A 20,545-nucleotide genomic window follows, 5' to 3' on the forward strand; every position below is an offset into this window, starting at 1 on the left:
CTGTACAGTATTAGTAAGAATTGTTAAGATGATGTTTTGGATGCATTCTGAAAGTTTTTTTACTATTTTAAAAAAGGTTCATGCATTATTGTTTTTATTATTATTATTATTATTATTATTATTTATGTATTTTTTTGTACTGTGAATGTAGTGAATATGTTGCTCTAACTTTTTTCTTGTTTTTCAGTGTATGCTGATGGCAGTATCTGCCTAGATATTCTTCAGAATCGTTGGAGTCCAACTTATGATGTTTCTTCTATTCTGACATCAATCCAGGTATGTTAACAAACTTTGTTTTACAGTTAAATAAGTTTTATATAGCTTGTGGACATTAAATCTGAGAATTCTGTAATTAGAATGCTTGTAGTGATTTCTGTTTTTTCTTGTAATTGTAACTTTACTTTCCAATGGACACTTCACATTACTGTGGTTCTCAGAAGCGGAACTCGTCATAGTTCAATAACTTCAATAGCATTGAACAGGAGACCACAGCAAATATAATTTTTGTATTTCCATTTGCTCCCATAGTAAAAATCTGTGCTAGAGTTTCCATGACTTGGGGAAAAAATATAGAGATTGATTACTTTCCCTTTAGACTAAACATGTAAAAGAACGGCAAGAATGCATTAAAGGTATTCAGCTTTTCAGTAGGAAAGGTGTAATTTTAAAGGGATAGTTCACCCAAAAATGAAAGTGATTTTAAAAAAAAAAAAAAAAAAAAAAAAAGTGAAATGAAAATGAACTTTGTTTCTTCAGTAGGACACAAATGATGAGTTTTAACTGCAACCGTTGCCGTCTGTCAGTCAAATAATGGGAGTGAATGGGAACAGTAAAAGTAAAAAAAAACTTGCATAGACAAATCCATATTAAACCCTGCGGCTTGTGACGACACACTGATGTCCTAAGACACGAAACGATCAGTTTGTGCGATAAACCGAACAGTATTTATATCATTTTTTAACTCTAATACACCACTATGTCCAACTGTGTTCAGCACTCTCTTAGTGAGGTCTGATCACACTCTGACAACGGCAGTGATGTCTCGCACTTATACAGACCTTACTAAGCGAGTGCTGAACGCAGTTGGACATAATGGTGTTTTAGAGGTAAAAAATATTTTTAAAAAAATGTCACCTACATCTTGGAAGCGATGGGGGAGTAAGCAGATAAACATCAAATTTTCACTTTTGGGTGAACTATCCCTTTAAATGGCCCCTAAAGTAATTAACAATTTTTACAACGGAAGTGATTCAACCAATTTTAGCTCGATAATAATTTTCCTATTGTCACTGTGAAGCTGCTTTTGAGACCATGTGTATTGTGAATAGCGCTATATAAATGAAGATGACTTGACTTGGTGAGAAGAGAGAAAGATGTCAAATTTGAAAAGTGTCCATTGTTATACTCGTGAGGCCTAAAATTTGATTTCTCTCTTTACAGTCCCTTCTAGATGAGCCAAATCCCAACAGCCCCGCAAACAGCCAGGCAGCACAACTGTATCAAGAAAATAAGCGAGAATATGAGAAACGGGTGTCAGCGATTGTAGAGCAGAGCTGGAGGGACAGTTGACCACATTCACAAACCATGTTCTCGCTGAAACTTTGTTTTCCTTTTGTTTGGCTCTGTTGTTGGAGGATAGTTTTTCTAATCTCCATTTTTAAGTTTTTATGCACTTTACTCATGCAAGATTGTGATTTGTTTTGTTTTATTTCTCTCCCACATTGGACTGGTTTTCATCCCTCTTTAAGATCGCTGAAAGGGGAAATACCCCTGGTGTATAAGGCTCGACTAATTTTGCATCCGGCATGAACATGCAGTAATTGTCCTTTTTTGCAAAATGCATTAGCATCTCTAAAAAAAAAAAAACATTATGGATGAGTCAATCAAGGCGTTCTAATCTGGATACATGACTCACTAAAAGACTTTAATCTAAGTCATAGTAGTGTTGATGAAAATGTTCTTGGTGCTTCATTGTCAATTTTAATATCATGGTTTCACTCACTCAAAATGCAGTTAAAAGTGTCCTTTTAATTTCTGTTTTGCTTCTTTTTCTCTGGATTCGTTATGCTGGTTTAGTCACGACTCTTCTTGGCTCTGCCAGAGGAGGGTTGGCATGGTACCACATGCGTGGTAAGAATCTCCAGTACGCACTGAAAACGCATACGATGTTGATAGACGGATGTGAGGGTTTATATAAATGATCAAATTATGTTGACACAAAATGGCAATATGGTGTGAAGTATAAAATATATATTTACTAGTCAAAAAAAATTGAGATTTGCTGGAGTTACTCCAAGATAAAAAAATATATATATATCCTTTTAAATCCTATAGAGATATATGTTAACTGCAGTTATTTTCATGGCTTGCATCACAAGTCCAATCAATCAAGTCAAATAATGTCTTCAGGTCTTTTCCCAAACCCTTAATCTTTGCAGATGTATTCCCTGTTACGTGCATGAATGACTGAGTGTGTCCTTTCCTCTACTAATCTCTTGTATATACAAATCACATCAGAATTTTGTGTACAGATTTTGCACTGGTAGGCAGTCTCATTTTCCAGCACTTGTAAATAGGCTACTTAAATAAAAGGTGAAACTATCTTCTGTGAGTAATGCTTTACTGATACTTTACACCTTATTTCATCATTCATTAAAGCCTGTTCACACCAAGAATAACTATATAACAATAACCATGTTAGTGTCCACATCAGCTGGAGAGAAAAAAAAATTAAAAATGTTCAGTGATTTCAACGATATAGTTTCTCTGACATTATCGTTATTATTGCGGTGTGAACTCTGCTATTCTTTTTTAGAACTGTATATTCATTATTGTTATAGTTATCATCCTTGGTGTGAATGGGCCTTTAGTCTGTCATATTAACAGAAGTCTTTTCTGTTTACTAAAACATAAGAATCTTTCATCTTTTCTATTTAAGTTAATTTTCAAATTAAATACACTGTGGCACGGTTCCACAGACAGGACTAAATCAGGATTAGGCCCTATTTCAATTAGGGTATTTAAGTATCTTTTAGAAACATACCCTAGAAAAAAACATTACTGGTGTGCATCTTGAGACAAACCAATAGCACATATTTTAAGATATGTCCGTGCAAGTTGCTTTAAGCTCAAACATGCATTTTAGTCTAGGACTAGCTTAAGCCTGGTCTGTGAAACCAGGGGAAAGTTAAATGAAACACAAATTATTCTAAGAAACAGAGCATGCAAAGTAGATTATGCAACACAGAAGAGCTAAAGACAAATTTTTGGTCAACATTTGCGATGTACTTTAACCCTTGTGCGTCAATTAAAAAAAGTTACACATAGCTCCATAGTGGAAAAAATGCAGTCAAAAAATGGTCATAAATATTTGAAGCTTGGGAGCACAGACTTAAGTTCGGTCTTGTTTTTAAAAAAGACCCTTGGCAGATTATCGTTGAAATAATAATAAAAAAAAAAGAGGTTTATGAAAAGGATTTATGAACATTATTTTATATAAAATATATTTTATGAAACAAACTCTAAAGCTGCTAGAAAAGCAAAGCCATACATTTAAACTAGTCTTGGTCCACATTTGAGGTTGATATGTCAAAAAATGAGCTTTAAAGCAGAACTAAGTAACTTTTTTACCTTCATAAATAGTCCTTACGATGGTTAGTTGACTTGTAGTGGTGTGTTTGAGGCGATCACTAACCCCCTCTGGTACGTCTACGCCAGAATACAGCACTTGCAAGTTGAGCTGCACCGACCCGACACAATCTCGCCTCATGTTCACATTCACGCGAGAGTGAAAAAATGCTTTACGGTAATTCAAAAACAATGTATATATTATGACTTTATAAGACAATTTCGAAAACTACCCACCTCCGAGATTTCTTGTACTGTATTTGCAAAACTACTGCGCTGGTGAGCGTTGTAGTCGTAGTCCAGAGCTGTGCTTGGAGTATTTACGACAGTGTGATTCACTGAAGGAACCTGTAGGGGGAGCTTCGCAAATCTTACTGAGTTCTGCTTTAAGTAAGACTTTGTTTGGGCACAGTATCACATTTTCCCCATTAGATGCCAGCAAAGCTCCATTGGTGCACATGTAACCCCTTCCTGTTCAAACTGCCCGCTCTAAGCGAGACTCGAACCCGGGTCCGCCGGCATGGGAGTCGGGCACTCCAACAAGGAGGCTAAAGACCATAGTCTAGGGGCAGTCACTAGATCGCCTCTTGAGATCAGGGGAGTGAGATTTATACGCACAGCTCTTACAGGCCTATGTCTGTTACACACACACACACACACACACAGTGGTTGGATTTGTGATTTGCAGTAGTTTTTCCTCAAATATTGCATGCACACACACACAATTTATTACACACATTATACACCACACAAAAATAAAACCATCTCGAGATTAAAGTTGTTAAATGTTGAGAATAAAGTCATTAAATTATGAGAATAAAGTCATTAAATTACACGAAAAAAGTCGTTAAATTATGAGAACAAATTCGTAATTTAACAACTTTTTTTCTTGTAATTTAATGACTTTATTCTCAACATTTTATCTCAACATTTTTCTCGAAATTTAACAACTTTAATCTCGAGATGGTTTTAGTTTTTTATTATTGCTTGGCCCTAATCCTCTTCCTTAGAAAATGGCACCATCTGGTAAAAAGATAAAATTTTAATTTTGAAGCCTTGCCAACAAAATGAAAGCCTATTTACAAAGATTGCATCATTTTATAGTTAAATGACCCTGGGATTAAAAATTTCAATGGGGACATTTTTGTCCTTAAGGTCGTAAGTGAAACTATTTTGTGTACCTAGAGTAAAATAGATTTGTTAAAGGAAATGGGGGTAAAATAATACAACTCCAATAAAAATACACACCTGTGCCAAAATTTATAACACAGGAAAAATGATAAAAAAAAAAAAAAACACTGAAAAAGACAAAAAGGTCTCACAAGGGTTAAGGCCTGATCTAAAGCTAACTTTTTTTAATAAGCAGAAAAGCCATGAAACAACACTACAATAAGCATGGTTTATTTTAATGAACATATGTACAGTTATGCAACGCATAAATACAAAATGATAATTGAAAATTATTTTTTACAAAAATGCATTACCGTGTCTTGTAAATAGATGAATTGGATACCTCCAATACTGCAGAACAATGATAACTAAGTAGCTGATAAGTGAACCCTATCTCAAATATATCCCTAAAAGATATACTAACTGATGACCAACTCTAGTCGTAACATCACAGGCCTCTCAAAACTGGGTACTAAACTCCTGAATAGAAAAACATTTCATGGCAATAAGGTACACGTGTCACTACCTGTTATACGCTCGTTCTTTTTTCGACCTTTCTAATGCTTTGTCCATCGTCTTCTCATTGTCTCCTCTGCACTTGGGACAGTACCATTTTCCTTTGGGCTTATGGTGCAGACCAACACAAGAGAAGTGAAACCATTCAATAGTGCATTCATCATTATCACAACCGATCATCTCTCCATAAGACACTTGCTCACACAGGCAGTAAGTGGGTTCATTGGGATCGATCGGCAGGTCTGTCGGCGACGGCTCCCTGTCCTGCTTGCTTTTAGACCTCTTCTTCTTCTTCGATGACGTGGATGTCTTGGCCTTCTTCTCTTTTGGCACGCCCGAAGCAACCTCCTCATTGTGCTCCATGCTGTAATTGGAGTTTTCCCGGTTCTCCGAACCATTTTTCTGCCGACGTGAACGCTTTCCGCCAGATTTGTCAACTGAATTCGGTGTCTCGTCTCGTCTACGGTCCGCACACGGCTTACTGGCCGAGAGCATTGAAGCAGAAAGTGGTGTCATAGTTACGGTTGTTATGGCACTGGGGGCGCTGCCCACTGATACAGTGCTCTCCGGCGAGTCCTGGCAGGCCTGGAAAAGCTCACCCTTCCATTCCAGCTGCCGGCTGCGATTCTCCACCATTTCCACCATTTGGCCCGCGATCTGAATCTTTTCGTCACCGAGTTCTTCTGTGCGGATCAAAGAGCGCTGGATGCAGTGAAGCAGACGCCGCCTCTGCACAGGGTCTGATTCATGTCTGTGCTTTTCATAAGCCTCGTCCAATTCATCGAGGATCTCTGCAAGATCAATAAAACAGGATTAATGTTAAAAAGAAAATACAACAATATAGGGCTGGAATGAAGTGTCGATGTAATTGATTACGTATGTTGTGAAATGTGTTGATTTGCGTGGAATATGTTCTTGGCACTTTTTTTTTTTGTTGGTATTTTTTTAAAATGTGTATTTTATGAGAAAATGTTTTAATAAAACGTCAAAAGATTAATGGCGTTAGTTAAACTAAAGGATTAATCGATTGATCAAAAATAATTAGATTATTCTTAAAAATAACGGATAGATTAATCAGCTAATTGTAAAAAATAATCGACCGATTTTGATCATCAAAATAGTCGTTAGTTACAGCCCTACAACAATAGTGGCACAATGTTTACTACAGAGTTAATTTCATCGAAAAATTATTTGTCAATTTTCGTCAACAACATTTTTCAGCAAATTGCGTGGCTTATCAGTTTATATCAGCTTATATCGCCCAGCCCTAGATGTAAGAATGCATATTTTATCTCCCTCATCTGAACTTAAATAAGCAGCCTGCTACAGTGCAGACTGCAGACATTTCAGAATAAGAGTCACTGTGTAAATAATTATTAATTTCACCTGGTCATTATTGTTATTTTTTTTACACAATAAATTGTATTTAATTTAATTTCTATTTAATGTATAGTAAACTACTGTATCTAAGAAAATTTTTGACACATTATTCAATATATTTTACAAGTATGAGAGTTATTATAGTTAACTAACACTAAAACCATAAAAAACGTCATTACTTGAAAAAAAAAATATAAAAAATCCAAACTTATTTTAATAAGAACTTCATTATAAAAACTATATAGACGTTTAAAAGCAAAAATAAAAATACATAAACACAAAAAAAACCTAAAACTTTTAACTAAAATTACAATAAAAAAAAGAAAAACTAAAAATCAAATTTAATCAATTTTAAACAAAAACTATAATAGTACCTCAATGATAAGTGTGTCAATCCCTGACAAGTACTGAATTGAGCTCTCTTTCGTGTCCTCTTGCACTTGAACGGTCAAAAACCATTTGTTTTGCCGAATAAAGTACAGTCGGTTGTCTTAAGTGAACATGAATAGTTCGGAGATTCAGAATATTAGATGTATTGGATCTGAATATTGTTTGAGAAATGCTTAACGCAATATGATTTAACTAAACTAGATTTTATCTACTGTAGATTTAGTCGACTAAAACTAAAACAATTTACAATGACTAAAATATGATTAAAACTAATTCAAATTTTGCTGTCAAATTTAACACTGGTTTACTGTTACTGTATGTCAATCTATGCATTTTTTTTGTTTGTTTTTTATTTAACCTCCAGTAAAACATGACAAGGAAGCTTTTTTTGTCACCAAAGGGTGAACTGGGTAAATATTTCAACTATTATAACCATACTTCTGCAGTTTATTGATCATAGTATAAAATTGTATTGATCAAATTCAATGTTATCTAATTAAATATGCACTAATTTGCATACATTAGTCATCTGAACTTTCTTTAAAGTCAGGTTCAAAATTCTTATTTCATTTTGTTTACATATTAGGCTTTTACAGAAGGGATTTTTGATCTCGTTTCATCCCTCCATAGATCAGAAAATACTGTCAACAAACAGCCAGAAAAAAACAACAAAAAAAAAAAACATATTTTAAGAATAAATAAGTCGAATAATACAAACATTCAGAATATAAATAGGAATACAACTGGAAAGTTTGTTAAGTGCTACATTTTGAGAAAACTTCCTTTAAATATATGTATTGTAATTAAAATTGGCATACGCAAATAAATAAAATGTAATAAAATAAACGGAAATGTGGCCCAAAAATCTTAAAACTGACTAAAGGGCATGAAAAAAAAACAAAAAAAAAAAACAATGATTTTGTCTGTAGCGTCTTAACATGTTTTACATGCAGTTGACATAGACGATGGCCTTAAATGCTCATGTATGCTGTCTTTATGATATTTAAAAGACTATTTACACAACACTAACACACAAATGCAATGTTAAAATACATAATTATTTAAACAGGAAGTTTATGGCGCTCTACAATCTGCCAGAACCCCTCCATCCGAACTGGATAGGTAACGTTAGTGACTTAATAGAAGTCGCTACCATATAAATATAAATGACAATATTTAAGATATAAATGAGAAATACATTTAACATGCATATTGTACCAACTTTGTGGCTTTAACCTCTCAATCGGGGGGGAACTTGCGAGTTTCACGTGCTAACAGTTAGCCGCTAGCCAGCCAGCTAGCTAGTGTGACATCTAACACCCGTTGCTCAAACAAATGCAGTGTTTTCTTCTTTCACTTCTGCTAAGAGCAAGTGTCCGTATTCTCTCACCTTGATATCTGGCATCTATTTCCTTCATGAGAGACACGCATCTCTGTAGGTCCAGGGGCAAAGACTCGACCAGCTCCAGATACTCCTCAACATAGTTCACCACTGCATGAGACGACTCGCCGTTTGAAGAAGGGTTCAGCATCTTTTCACACGCATTTAAGAGCTTGATAGAGCGGTAGAAATACGTTTTTAAGAATTAGTGTATCTTAGTTTTAAGAATTAAAAGTCTGGGCAGCTGAGAAAAGTTACTCAGGTACGTGTTTGTAGTGATTTGTGCAGGACCAGTGACGCTTCTATGGCAGAGGCTGAGCTCATGAATATGAATTACCTTGCGCTGACGTTGCTCCGTAACCTTCCAACAGAGTGTCTAGGCACGCAAATTCTAATTAATATTCATGAGCGAAGAGTTTAATGCAGGATTATTTGCCACACGGTCGTGCACTTAGCGGACGCTCGATGGCGCTTCATAGCAAGACTTCAACGGTCATTTCAGGGGCTGAAACTCGGTAAATGACCGGCATGTTTATGTAGGTTTAGGCTTGGATTTAGTGGAGTTTGGTTTGAAGTTTATAAAAATACAGAAAAAAACTTTAAACCAGGTATTTTTGAACTGGGCTCTGTGGAAAAGTCTAAAGGGGAAAATAAATAAATAAAATGTGAAAACTATAGCCCTCTTCGTTTAGGAGTCACACTTGCCTTTTTTACAAAAGTGACTGAAGCATTGAAATGTAACTTTTTTGTTTTTCAGGAAAACCAATATAATATGTTTTTGTTCAATAATATTTTTTTGATTATTGTATAGAATTTTTTGAGGGTATTTTATGATACTATGCAATATTTAATATAACTATTTTTCCCCATTGAAAATAATACACTTTTTTTTTTCTAATATATTTTTAAATTAAAGCAGTATTCCATGTTAGACACAAGGCATTAAAATTAAATTTTTTAAAGTTAGATTAGTGCCATCTGGTGGGGGTAAAAAAAGAAAAACTTGTGTAATGCCATGGTGTAACCACTAGATTCCTATAGAGCTCTATATAAAGTGGCTTATAAATTCTCTAGTGGTTTTTAGACACAAATACTTATTTTGTTTAAGTTTTGGATTTGGATTTATACTTAGACATTCAATAGTGCATTTGTGACTTTTTGTTAAGGTTTAGATTTGTGTTTTGTTTTGTTTGAAATGTTGATTTGAAGTGTTGGTTTTTGCATTCATTTTACTTTTATTTGCATTTATTAATTTGTCTATTTTGCACTCTTGGCATTTAGGAGTGTCACCCCTTCATTGCTATGCACTTTTTTTCTGCACAGTGGTTGAATTGTAGTTTGTACAAACAAAAGAGTTTTCATATTTTTTTGTATTTCCCATTCATTTGTCGGTCATTTTTGACCGCAAAGAAGGTAAGTGTGACTATTTTTTTTTACGACCCTTTATCATGTCCGAATCATGTCCTTGTTTTTTTTTTTTTGTGTGTGTGTGTTCATATTGCTAATGCGACAAAAGTCAACAAGCGTCATCTCATTCTGATGAAGCTACGATTTTTAACATTTCAAAATATACAATTTTTCGGTCAAAAATGACCAAAGAGGGTCAGAGGGTTAAAATAAGGAAATCTATTAAATGTTTTAAACAATAAATAAATAAAATGTGTGATTAATATAAACAAATACAAATTTGATTAAAATTAAATAATCCATTTAACAGTACAGTATTATAATGAGTAGAAAAAAATATAATAATTTAACTCAATAGAAACTAATTCTAGATTTATAATATTCATTTATCTGTGTATAAATTGGGGCTGCATCCAAAATGTAAGCGCTAAAAAAGTATGGTATAGTATGAATATAATCTGCCATAAGGTGTCCATCGTATTTCAGAATCTCGTCAGAAGAAGTAGCTCATTTGGGTACTTTTTTGCCTATACTGTGGATTCGGACATACTTATTTTGTCACATGCTGTTTTTCGCTCCAATATAGAAGTAGGCCACATGGGTGGTTAAAAAAAAGAATATGGTCACCCACACATGGATGATCATATTTGGGGATTTGTGGCATCGGAAATATTGAAACCCCCATCTAGACTAGTGGACTTTACTCATCTTCCAATCATTTGTGTTTGGAGCGTACGGCCAGAGAGTTATAGTTTCTTATATTGTATGATTACACTTGGTGTTTTAGCATAAAATCTGTTTTATTTTGTGTGTGTGTGTGTGTGTTTCTCCCTGTTATTCTGATATTTGAGCTATCAAGTATGTAAGATATTTAATATATTTAAAATGTAATATTAAATATTTAATATTATTTTAATATCTCATTCAGACTTCTTGAATTTTGTTCTCTCTGAATAATCTTTAGATACTGATAATTTAAATCTTATGCTGAATAGTTAAAAGGGTAGTTGCACTCTTATAACACCATGAATGCCCTGCAGGGGTCACTTGTGTCAAGGCAATGAGGCTGTAAGACGTTGTTTATCCTCAGCTCTGTTGTTTACTGGCACATCATGAAGATATTATTTTCTCTTGAGTGTTGTTTCAGTTACAGCCCTGAAGAGAAATCCTAAAGTTATCCTACGTTTTTAACCAATGTGAATGACCTTTAAAAACTTTAAAAAGCTCTTTGTACATCTGTATTATTAGCAGTAAGAATATCAGATGACTGAAATGTCATAATGTGCAAATGAGAGGGGAAAATGAGCATAAAGTTCTCCAGAGGCCAGCACAGCAGAGTCTTCTAGCCTTACGTACTCTGACCCGAGTGGTGTCGTAAAAAATCACCTCTTACGCATTTCTGTGTCAATGGAGAATTCAGAGTTCAGACCAAATTAGGTTACTTTCCACATTAACTTAATGTCAAGAATCAGGGTTTTGAGTAGACGCTCTCAAGCTAGGGATAATGACCATTTAAACGGCTAAATATAAAGAACACATTCTTATGAAGGCATTTAGATGATGTTGCAGTAATCAGAGCAAATGTTTGGAAACGTGCTGTTAACAGGGTGACAAAAAAAAAAAAGTCTAAATCAGCTCTTGAAGCTAAAAGACTGCTCCTTAAGAGTTTAACTCCAACCCCAGTTAAACACATCTGAACCAGCTAATCAAGGTCTTAGGCATATTAGAAACTTCCAGGCAGGTGTGTTGAGGCAAGTTTGGACAGTGGCCCTCCAGGAATGAGTTTGGACACCCCTGGTCTAAAAGTCACAAAGCTACAGTTTAAATGTTTATTTGTGTAATATATTATTACAGTTTAAAACAACTCCTGTTGTGTTATTCCTGTGATGTAAAGCTGAATTTTCAGCATCTTCAGAGTCACATGATCCTTCAGAAATCATTCTAATATGCTGACTTGCTCAAGAAACATTTCTTATTATTATCAATGTTGAAAACAGTTGTGCTGCTTAATATATGTAACAAGTGACAGGTCTTGTTGAAAACTGAATTTCTAGTCTTCAATCTACAAGTTAAAGACACAATATGTAACTTTTCGCCACTAGAGGTCGCCTATTCAAAACAAAGATGTAGCTTGATGACGCCGTTTTCTGTCTATACATGTATCCAAACAGTTGTTCCCTTGTCTAATAAAACATAAATTGTTAAAGCGTTTTTGGTGTTTCCATGGTTTCCACAAAAATAAAATGGATAAAATCGAGGGTAACGCCATGATGTGATTGATAGGCGACACACGGATATGGTCCATGTCCTGTTTAAAACTGCTTATTTCTCTGGATTTAAACATTCTTGGAAACATCGAGGATAATTTAAGTACACAAGTCAACAAAATATATAACATTGTTCAAGTGGTTGTTGAATACAAAAATATACATACATATTGTGCCTTTAACTTATATTTTATCATTTTAACATATAATTTTATCACAAGTCATTTGTCATAATGCTGTTTATCAATTTTCCACAATATTCCTTTTAATGGCAACTTTATGGTTACACTTTATTTTAAGGTGTCCATGTTACAGTGTAATTATACATTTAAGTACAGAGTAATTATAATTAACTACATGTACTTACAATAGGGTTAGAATAAGGATTTGGTTTAGGGTTAATTTATTATGCATAATCTATAGTTAATAATAAAGTAACTACATGTAACGTGTAACAATGACACAGTAAAATAAAATGTTACCCACTTTATTTTACAGTGCCGTAGTTACACGTTACTATATGTACTTACTATAGTACAAACAGTAAATTATGCATAATTACAAGTAACTAACCCTAAACCAAACCAAACCCTAACCCTAACTCTATAGTAAATACATGTAGTTAATTAATAGTACTCAGTACTTATTTGAGTAATTACAATGTAACAACAGCACTGTAAAATAAAGTAATTAATTTCCAAAAAATTCCCAAAAATGTATTATTATTATTATTATTAATCTCTTTTAACAATCTTCTGCTGTTGTTTTCTAGGGATTGTCATTTTCACATACTTTTAACTCTTTTAATCAGATCCCATAAATACCTTCCCTGAAAAAAATAAATTCAATTTAACTTTATTATGCATTTCAATTGTATAAATTTAATCTCTTAATCTTAATATATACCATAACATGCTGTTAAAGGATTTCAGAATATAAGCTCCTGTCTTTTTTTCTTTTCTTTTCAGGAAGCTGCCGAGAATTAATGACTCCAGATTTCCCATGACGTAAACTCATTGTTCAGGCCCTTTCAGTATAAACAAACCTAGGCCTGTCTTCGATGAATCTCATGACCCTTCATAAAGTCACAATGCCCTAGATTACAGTAACTGGTAGCTCAGTTTACTAAGTACTATTCCACAGTTTCTTCAGTTTCGTTGGATAATATGCAATTATGTTCATGGTTTAGAGTCAGCATAATTGGTTTTCAGGCGGTGGGTAATGGGTGGGGGTTAGAAATGTTAGGAACATTGACTGACTTCATCAGTACAAGTTAAATAAGAGCTGATGGTGAGCTAGTTGGTGAGAACTCTGCTACCTGACCTCTCCAGTCTGAACAGATATAATCTCTCTTTCAAACACACACGCACACACAATTATAGCTTTGGAATTTATTGCGTAAGTGTAAACAATGAAATCAATTCACTACAAATAAAGGGGAAAAGAGAAGTTTGGCAATAACGTGTTATATGCATCTCATTTCTTTTTTTAAAAAAGGATTTGTGAGACTTCTTCAAATAACTGCTAGCTTTACAATTCCTCCGAAACCATTTGGACTCTTACACTTAAATGTCTTGGCATTACATAAAAAAAATATCAAATCACGTGGCATTTATATACAAGAAAAACAGCACAAGCAAAATGTTGGACTATATTACTAAATTCGGTTGACTCAAAGGCCAAATAAAAATTCATTCAAGACAAAAAAGAACATAAAACTAAGATCATTATGGACATTTTTAATGCCCTCTTTGGTGCTTTTGCTCTACTTCTTCAGATGCTCCATGTTAAAATGTAACGTCAGCAGTTCTCAGGTAAACACCTCCCTCCAGTTCACTTTTTTATTGTGCCTTATTTTGCCACCCACATCCTGTTTATGCTTCTGTATTTCTTCATCTCTTCTCAGGTGTTTCGTCCTTCATTCTGAGACAAAACCTTATTCCTGTATGGCCCCAGAAGTTGTTGGAGAAAAAGAACAACATTTAGATGTGGAAAAACTCCCTGCACAAAACTTAACAAGATTTCTTTTAACTAACGAATGGGTAAATAGCTGTGCAGTCACACTCATGTTACTCTTGATTTTCTCATTGTTGCCATTGCAGACATGGCTGACAATCATGAAGAGGCTCTCCCTCTCCTCATGTTCCTTAATACTAGTCAATGTACAACAGCATACAGATAGACAATTTGCCTATGTAACTAGATTGCCTAGTCTGAGAAACAGTGTCTACTTGTACACACCATAGGCCTCATTTATAAAGCATGCGTAAGCACAGATTTGATCTTAGAGTGTGCATATGCTTAAATCCACGCCAACGCTCATATTTATAAAAATGGATGCTCTTTTCCTTGTCCATTCATTTACATGACAATGGCGTTTTGGTGGCCTGAATACGAAGACTTTTGAAAACAGGTTTTTGATGTTCCATGTAAACTACAAAAACGTGTGAATCTGTGAAAACGGTGACGGCATGCGCATGCGTATGCGTATATCCACCTTATTTTTCAATGCAGAAATAAGTTTTCTGTGAATGTGCGAGACTTTATTAGCTGTTATAGGGAAATAATGAGAGAAATATCAAACTGCAGTAAACTGTAAAAATAAGGTGGATATGCATGCGCGAGGCGGGTGCTCTGTATAAGAATGCGTATGCGCAGGCGCATAGTCTTTATTTACAAAAATGAACAAATACTTGTCTGGCATACGTAATACAGCGTTTTTAGTCTTTTTCACAGATCCGTGGATAGTTTTGATAATGTTGTCATCTGTATAAAGAAAAAAACTTTTCAGTTTTTAGTACATCGTTGTTATGTGAACTTATATGAACAATAGCCTACCTTGACATGCTGTTTTGTGTAGGCTATACTTTATGTGTGTAAGAGCCCGTGTATATAGTGAAACCAGAGACAAAGAATGAGAAGTCGTTAGAGCGCTGTCTCCGTTTATGGTGACAAGCAGTTAATCAACATGGTTTTGACTTTTTATGGTCTTCACGCTGCCCAGTGCCACTGCTTGATAAGGACATTCATTCCCTCTCCTGTCATGCACCCTGCGTACAGTGGTTTCCTCTCCCTGGCTGGTGTCTTTTCTGGCATCACTGGTGGTTAATAAGCCTGGAGACCTGAATGTAGTAAACCTATGCTACAGTGCATTCATAAAGTATTCAGACCCCTGAATAGCTTACTTTTCACATTTTTTGTTGCAGCCTTATGCTAAAATGTTTTAAATTATATATTTTCCACATCAGTCTATACTCCACACTCCATAATGAGAAAGCAAAAACTGAAAATGTCTGGCTACTGACGGTCCAAGGATCTGATGTGCAAAGCTTGTGGCATCATTGCTAAAATGACTTAAGGCTGCATCACTGCCAAATGTGCTTCGATTAAGGGTTTGAATACTTATGCATTGTCATATTCTTTTGAATGTATTTATAAAGTTATCACATTTTTTTTTTTTTTTTTTTTGCTTTGTATTTATATGGCATGGAATGCAAATTGATGTGGAAATATTTTAAAGCATTTTAACATAAGGCTGCAACATAAAATGTAAACAGCATTAAGCGGTGTGAATAGTTTCTGAATGCACTGTAAATATGCTTGTAGCAGAGTATTTGTCAGTTCCTTTTAAAATACAGTGTTCACCTTGTGTAATATCAAGTGTGCTCTTCTGCTGCATAGAGCCGGACTCAGACGGGTATGAGGCCACGCAGGTGATGTTACTGATGGTCACATTATCAGGCAGATGTACGTGATTCTCCATAATGAAAAATGTGTCAACCTTCGTGACAGAAGTTTCATTGAAGGAAAAGTTCAAGGCAGGTTCCCAATGAAGAGTTGGTGGCGTCTTTCTATATGTGGCCTTACAGACAGCAATCCTCTGACCATTTTCACTGTCCAGATGAGTTTTCAGTCGGGTAACTAAAAACAAACATCTTTAATTTAATTTGATTATCGGTATTATACTTTTGGCTTATAGCTCTAAATTACAGCTGTAAAATCATTTGAATCGTGATTAATAACCTCCAAAATAAAAGTTTGTGTTTACATAATATATGTGTGCGTATAATGTGTATATTTAATTGTATATAAACACACACACACTCACATATTATATATATATATATATATATATATATATATATATATATATATATATATATATATATATATATATATATATATATATATATATACATATGTGTGTGTGTGTTTATATATACACATTTAAATAAACACAGAAATGTTTTAAGAAATGTATGTAATTTATATTTTCTGTATGTATAATATAAATTATATATAAATTTAATGTAGTTATAATTATATTGTATATATATATATATATATATATATATACATAAATTACTCTAAATACAAAATACAATGAAACTAGCCAACCTATGATGTAAAAAGATTTTCACAGTTTTTGCAATATTTTTACAATAAATTCTGTTTGTACTCACCGCTTACAGAGATATTTACAGATTTGCTTCCTCCTTTATATGCTAAATCACACAAGTACAATCCTTCATCTTCCATTGAAATCTTGGGAATGAATAAGGAAACTCCATTTGAAGTGTGGCTCAGATTCTTTCCATCATTACAAGTGTCGTCCAGTTTGGGTGACAAACCAAGATAACATTGTTTGCCTTGCATGCTGATGTTCCACACAATAAAAATTAATTCATTCCATTTGACATCAGTGACATTATCGGCACACCATAAATTGACATCGCTGCCCGCCACAAAGGTCTGCTCTTTGAAAACTGCAAAAAAAAAAAAAAAAATTAATTGTACTAAATTAGATTAAATATTGGATTAAAGTTTGTATGTTTATTCAAACAAACAAACAAATTAAAAAATAATAAATAAATAAATAAATGTGATCTGCACTTGACATGTTGAGGTAAATTGTTAAAATATATTTTAAAAATATATTTTAAAAATATATTATGATATATATATATATATATATATATTATATATATATATATATATATATATATATATATATATATATATATATATATATATTTATATATATTTTATCTCTCCTTGCCAAGCCAGACTAATTTTATCCTTTGGAGTGTCACTTCCTTCTTTATAACCCCAGAATACTTACAACATACACGGCAGCTCTGACAAGATGGTTTTTGTTTAAATAAGTAACATATATTTCATATAATATTTAGTTTGACATCTTGAAGTTGACAAACAGTGTTTTCACTAGGTCAGTCTCCTCCTTTCACTGGCCATTCTGTTATTTTTTTACTTTTCATTTTCATATTTTGTATCCTATTTATGAACAATACTGTTTTAAATAAATAAATAAATAAAAGTGTATATTGTCTGACCTGTCAGTTTTTCAATCACAGCATCTTGATTCTCATGTGATGCATTATCTTGATCTCCTAGGACAGTTAGTGCACAGCATGTTAGTGACAGATTAGCGCTCTGCACATAGATCTTGTAACACAAATGTAAAGGTTAAGAGGAAGCTTTTATTACATATATTTGTCATATTTCAAACACAAAATCATCACATGCACATAAAAAAAGAACGGATTCCTCATTCTGCTGTACAACCATTTTGAGCTCCATTAAATCATGGAAGAATCGTGCTTAAAAGTGGCAGAATATAAAAACAGATTTTCCCTATCTGATCAACAGTTACTGTCAGTTTATCCACAAAACTAAGCCACAATAATTCATTTAACTCTGTTTTTGTGACAGATTTAAACAAGGCCATAATTTTCCACCATGAAGCAAATACAGTGGCTCCTGTATTTGGACACATAAGCCACACATCAAAATGTATAAATCTCATTCCATTAGCAATAAAAAAAATCAGCATCTGCAAACAAATTATGCTACAATAAGATGATGCTAAGGCCAAACCGTTTATGAAGAGATGTAATTATAATCATATTACAATATGGTATATTAAACTCACCTTTTGTGTGACATCCTGGCCCAAAGATGCTTAGGAGGACGGTCAACGTCAATATCCAACTGTTCACCATCGCTACAAATATCTGGTCAGATATCTTTCACTCACCTTTGAATGTGTTCCTGCCCTTGTTCTCCTTTTGTTTTCTTCAGCAATGAAGCTGTTGTTCACCGTTTTTAATTATCATTATATAATGTTCTGCCACATCCTGTCTTGTTAACCACAATCATGTGAGAGATCTTCTTAGTGCAAGAAGATTGCAGTTTGCAGAGTGTGAAGTGTTGATGGTGATATCTTTTGGTCAGTTTTGTTGTGCTACCTAGCAGAATAATGATAGTATAGTGACTTTATAACCCAGGCTGTAATCTACGATTCAAAAGAAAGATGAAAATGATATTTTGTCCAATTGACAGTTGCAGCCATATATTTGAAATGCTTTGAATTACCTATTCACATCAATCCAAATTTATGATATCTTTGAAAATGTATTAAAAATGTAAAACTAAAATACTACATCATCACCCTTTGCAATGACACTAAATATTTAACCCAGGTGCATCTCGTCTTTAGGATATTGTACACTTTGATTGGTGTCCTTCTGCAAATGCAATTGATTAGACGTGATTGGCACAAACCTAAAAGTGCATATCAAAGCAAAAACAATCCAAGAGTTTGATCTGCCTTCAGAGCTCAGAGACACAGATCTGGGGAAGACTAAAAAACAATTTCTGCTGCATTGAAAGTTCCCAAGAGCATTGGCCTCCATAATTATTTCTTTGTTCAAAATGAACAGAACCCAAATAATGATTAAGTGCATCATAAAATAATCTTCCAAACCATGTTTTTGCCTTCCCTAAAAAGCAATAATTCTTTATATTTTAGAGCTGTCTGGATAGATTTGATTGAAGCTACAACAACTGAACTTCAAACCAAAAAGAATTTGCCTGCAAAAAGGGAAAGCAAAAGTAACCAAATGAAACACAAATCAACATAATTTGCATAGGATCGCATTTAGCTGCACATAGGCTCACAAAACAAGGTTTATGTTGGTAGCCATGCCAATCTTTGGTCTAACTCTTTGCCTGTAAATAGCCTTGCCAAGTTATAATTTCTACCATTATCTGATATGAATAGTAATCGTTATGTCTAAAGTAAATTGACTAACTTAAACCTTAGTAAATCACCTCCTCTCCTCAATCTCCTACCATAAATCAATGCATCTGAAAGGGAACCTCCTACAAATGCATATATAATAAGGTCAGCTGCAAAAATAACTGTGTCCACACCTTTTCAGAGCTAATCTTTAGTAAATCCTAACGGTAGTTTTTAATGCCAAAAGACTGTTTGCGCTGGTGCAAGCTGTTATCTGGCCCTAAATCTAGATTACAGACACATCTCTTAGCCAAGCATTAATGCACCTCATAATCTTGTACTCCAGTTATATCAGATAAGATCTAATGCGCATGACTATCTATTGCTTGAAATGTTATAATCAGCAGCTACGCTAAATATTTTCCATTTGCTTTCTTTTTCTACCTCGAGATACCCATCCGTAACTAAAGATTACGCCAGCTCCAGTTTAGACCCAGAAGATTTCAGATGACCCAACACCTGTGAAGTGATGACTCCATCTCCTGTGAGGACTTCAGATGACGCCAACTCTGAATCAACATACAGCACTGCAAAATGTTATATATATTGTAATCATTATGATCACAACTTGCAATCATTTCTTTAATGAGCTCATTGTTTCTGCTTACATGAATACATATACAACTGCATGATTTGTATTATCTTGGAACTGTACATTTTTAACATATGGACATTACTTTGACACAGTCACCTCTGATAACAGATTACTCAAAATTGTAATGTAAAAACATGCATTTTCTGTAAAGCTGCTTTGAAACAATTTGTATTGTGAAAAGCGCTATACAAATTATGAATTGAATTGAATGGTGGTGGTAGCATTATGCTGTGGGGGGTATTTTTCAAAGCAGGGACTGGGAAACTGGTCAGAGTGGGAAAGCTGAATGCCACAAAATGCAGAAATATCCTTAATAAAAACCTGGTCCAGAGTCCTCAGCACCTCAGATCGGGCCAAAGGTTCATGTTCCAACAGAAAAATCACCCTAAGCTCATAGCTACTGTAAAAAGTATAATACCTTATTTCCACTCCACATATTAAACCCTGTGGCTCATGACGACACATTGATGTCCTAAGACACGAAACGATCGATTTGTGTGAGATACCGAACAGTATTTATATAATTTTTTACCTCTAAAACACCACTATGTCCAACTACGTTCAGCATCAGAGCGCATTCAGAGCTCACTAACCGGATGTGGAGGGCAGTTGGACATAGTGGTGTTTTAGAGGTAAAAAATTATATAAATACTGTTTGATTTTTCGCACAAACCGATCGCTTCATGTCTTAGGACATCAATGTGTCGTCA

At 34.1% G+C, this 20,545-nt stretch overlaps 3 protein-coding genes across 5 annotated transcripts in view; 1 reads left to right on the forward strand and 2 right to left on the reverse strand.

Moving 5' to 3' along the window:
* Positions 1–1,911, forward strand: part of ube2al (ubiquitin conjugating enzyme E2 A, like) — a 7,577-nt gene extending 5,666 nt beyond the window's left edge. For both annotated transcript variants that reach the window (XM_067409965.1, XM_067409966.1), the window contains exons 5-6: positions 188–276; positions 1,441–1,911. In XM_067409965.1, the coding sequence (XP_067266066.1) occupies positions 188–276; positions 1,441–1,569 (218 nt within the window). In that variant the 3' untranslated portion in view covers positions 1,570–1,911. The remainder of the gene's footprint in view (positions 1–187; positions 277–1,440) is intronic.
* A 2,848-nt stretch (positions 1,912–4,759) lies between these two features.
* On the reverse strand, positions 4,760–8,775 carry ing1 (inhibitor of growth family, member 1). Its single transcript, XM_067409748.1, has 2 exons — positions 8,474–8,775; positions 4,760–6,104 (listed from the first exon to the last, which is right to left on the reverse strand). Exons 1-2 carry the CDS (start codon positions 8,613–8,615, stop codon positions 5,320–5,322), a joined length of 927 nt encoding a protein of 308 aa, XP_067265849.1. The 5' UTR covers positions 8,616–8,775; the 3' UTR covers positions 4,760–5,319.
* A 4,758-nt stretch (positions 8,776–13,533) lies between these two features.
* LOC137036139 (uncharacterized) lies at positions 13,534–18,230 on the reverse strand. Of its 2 annotated transcripts, XM_067410143.1 has the most exons (5): positions 18,092–18,230; positions 17,493–17,549; positions 16,602–16,904; positions 15,784–16,059; positions 13,534–14,080 (listed from the first exon to the last, which is right to left on the reverse strand). In XM_067410143.1, exons 1-5 carry the CDS (start codon positions 18,159–18,161, stop codon positions 14,031–14,033), a joined length of 756 nt encoding a protein of 251 aa, XP_067266244.1. In that variant the 5' UTR covers positions 18,162–18,230; the 3' UTR covers positions 13,534–14,030. The 2 variants fall into 2 exon arrangements, with proteins under 2 accessions (XP_067266244.1, XP_067266243.1); XM_067410142.1 differs by having other exon boundaries at positions 13,534–16,059.
* Between the last annotated feature and the right edge of the window lie 2,315 nt (positions 18,231–20,545).

Source organism: Chanodichthys erythropterus, chromosome 14, assembly GCF_024489055.1.
Source record: "Chanodichthys erythropterus isolate Z2021 chromosome 14, ASM2448905v1, whole genome shotgun sequence".
Lineage (NCBI taxonomy): Eukaryota > Metazoa > Chordata > Actinopteri > Cypriniformes > Xenocyprididae > Chanodichthys > Chanodichthys erythropterus.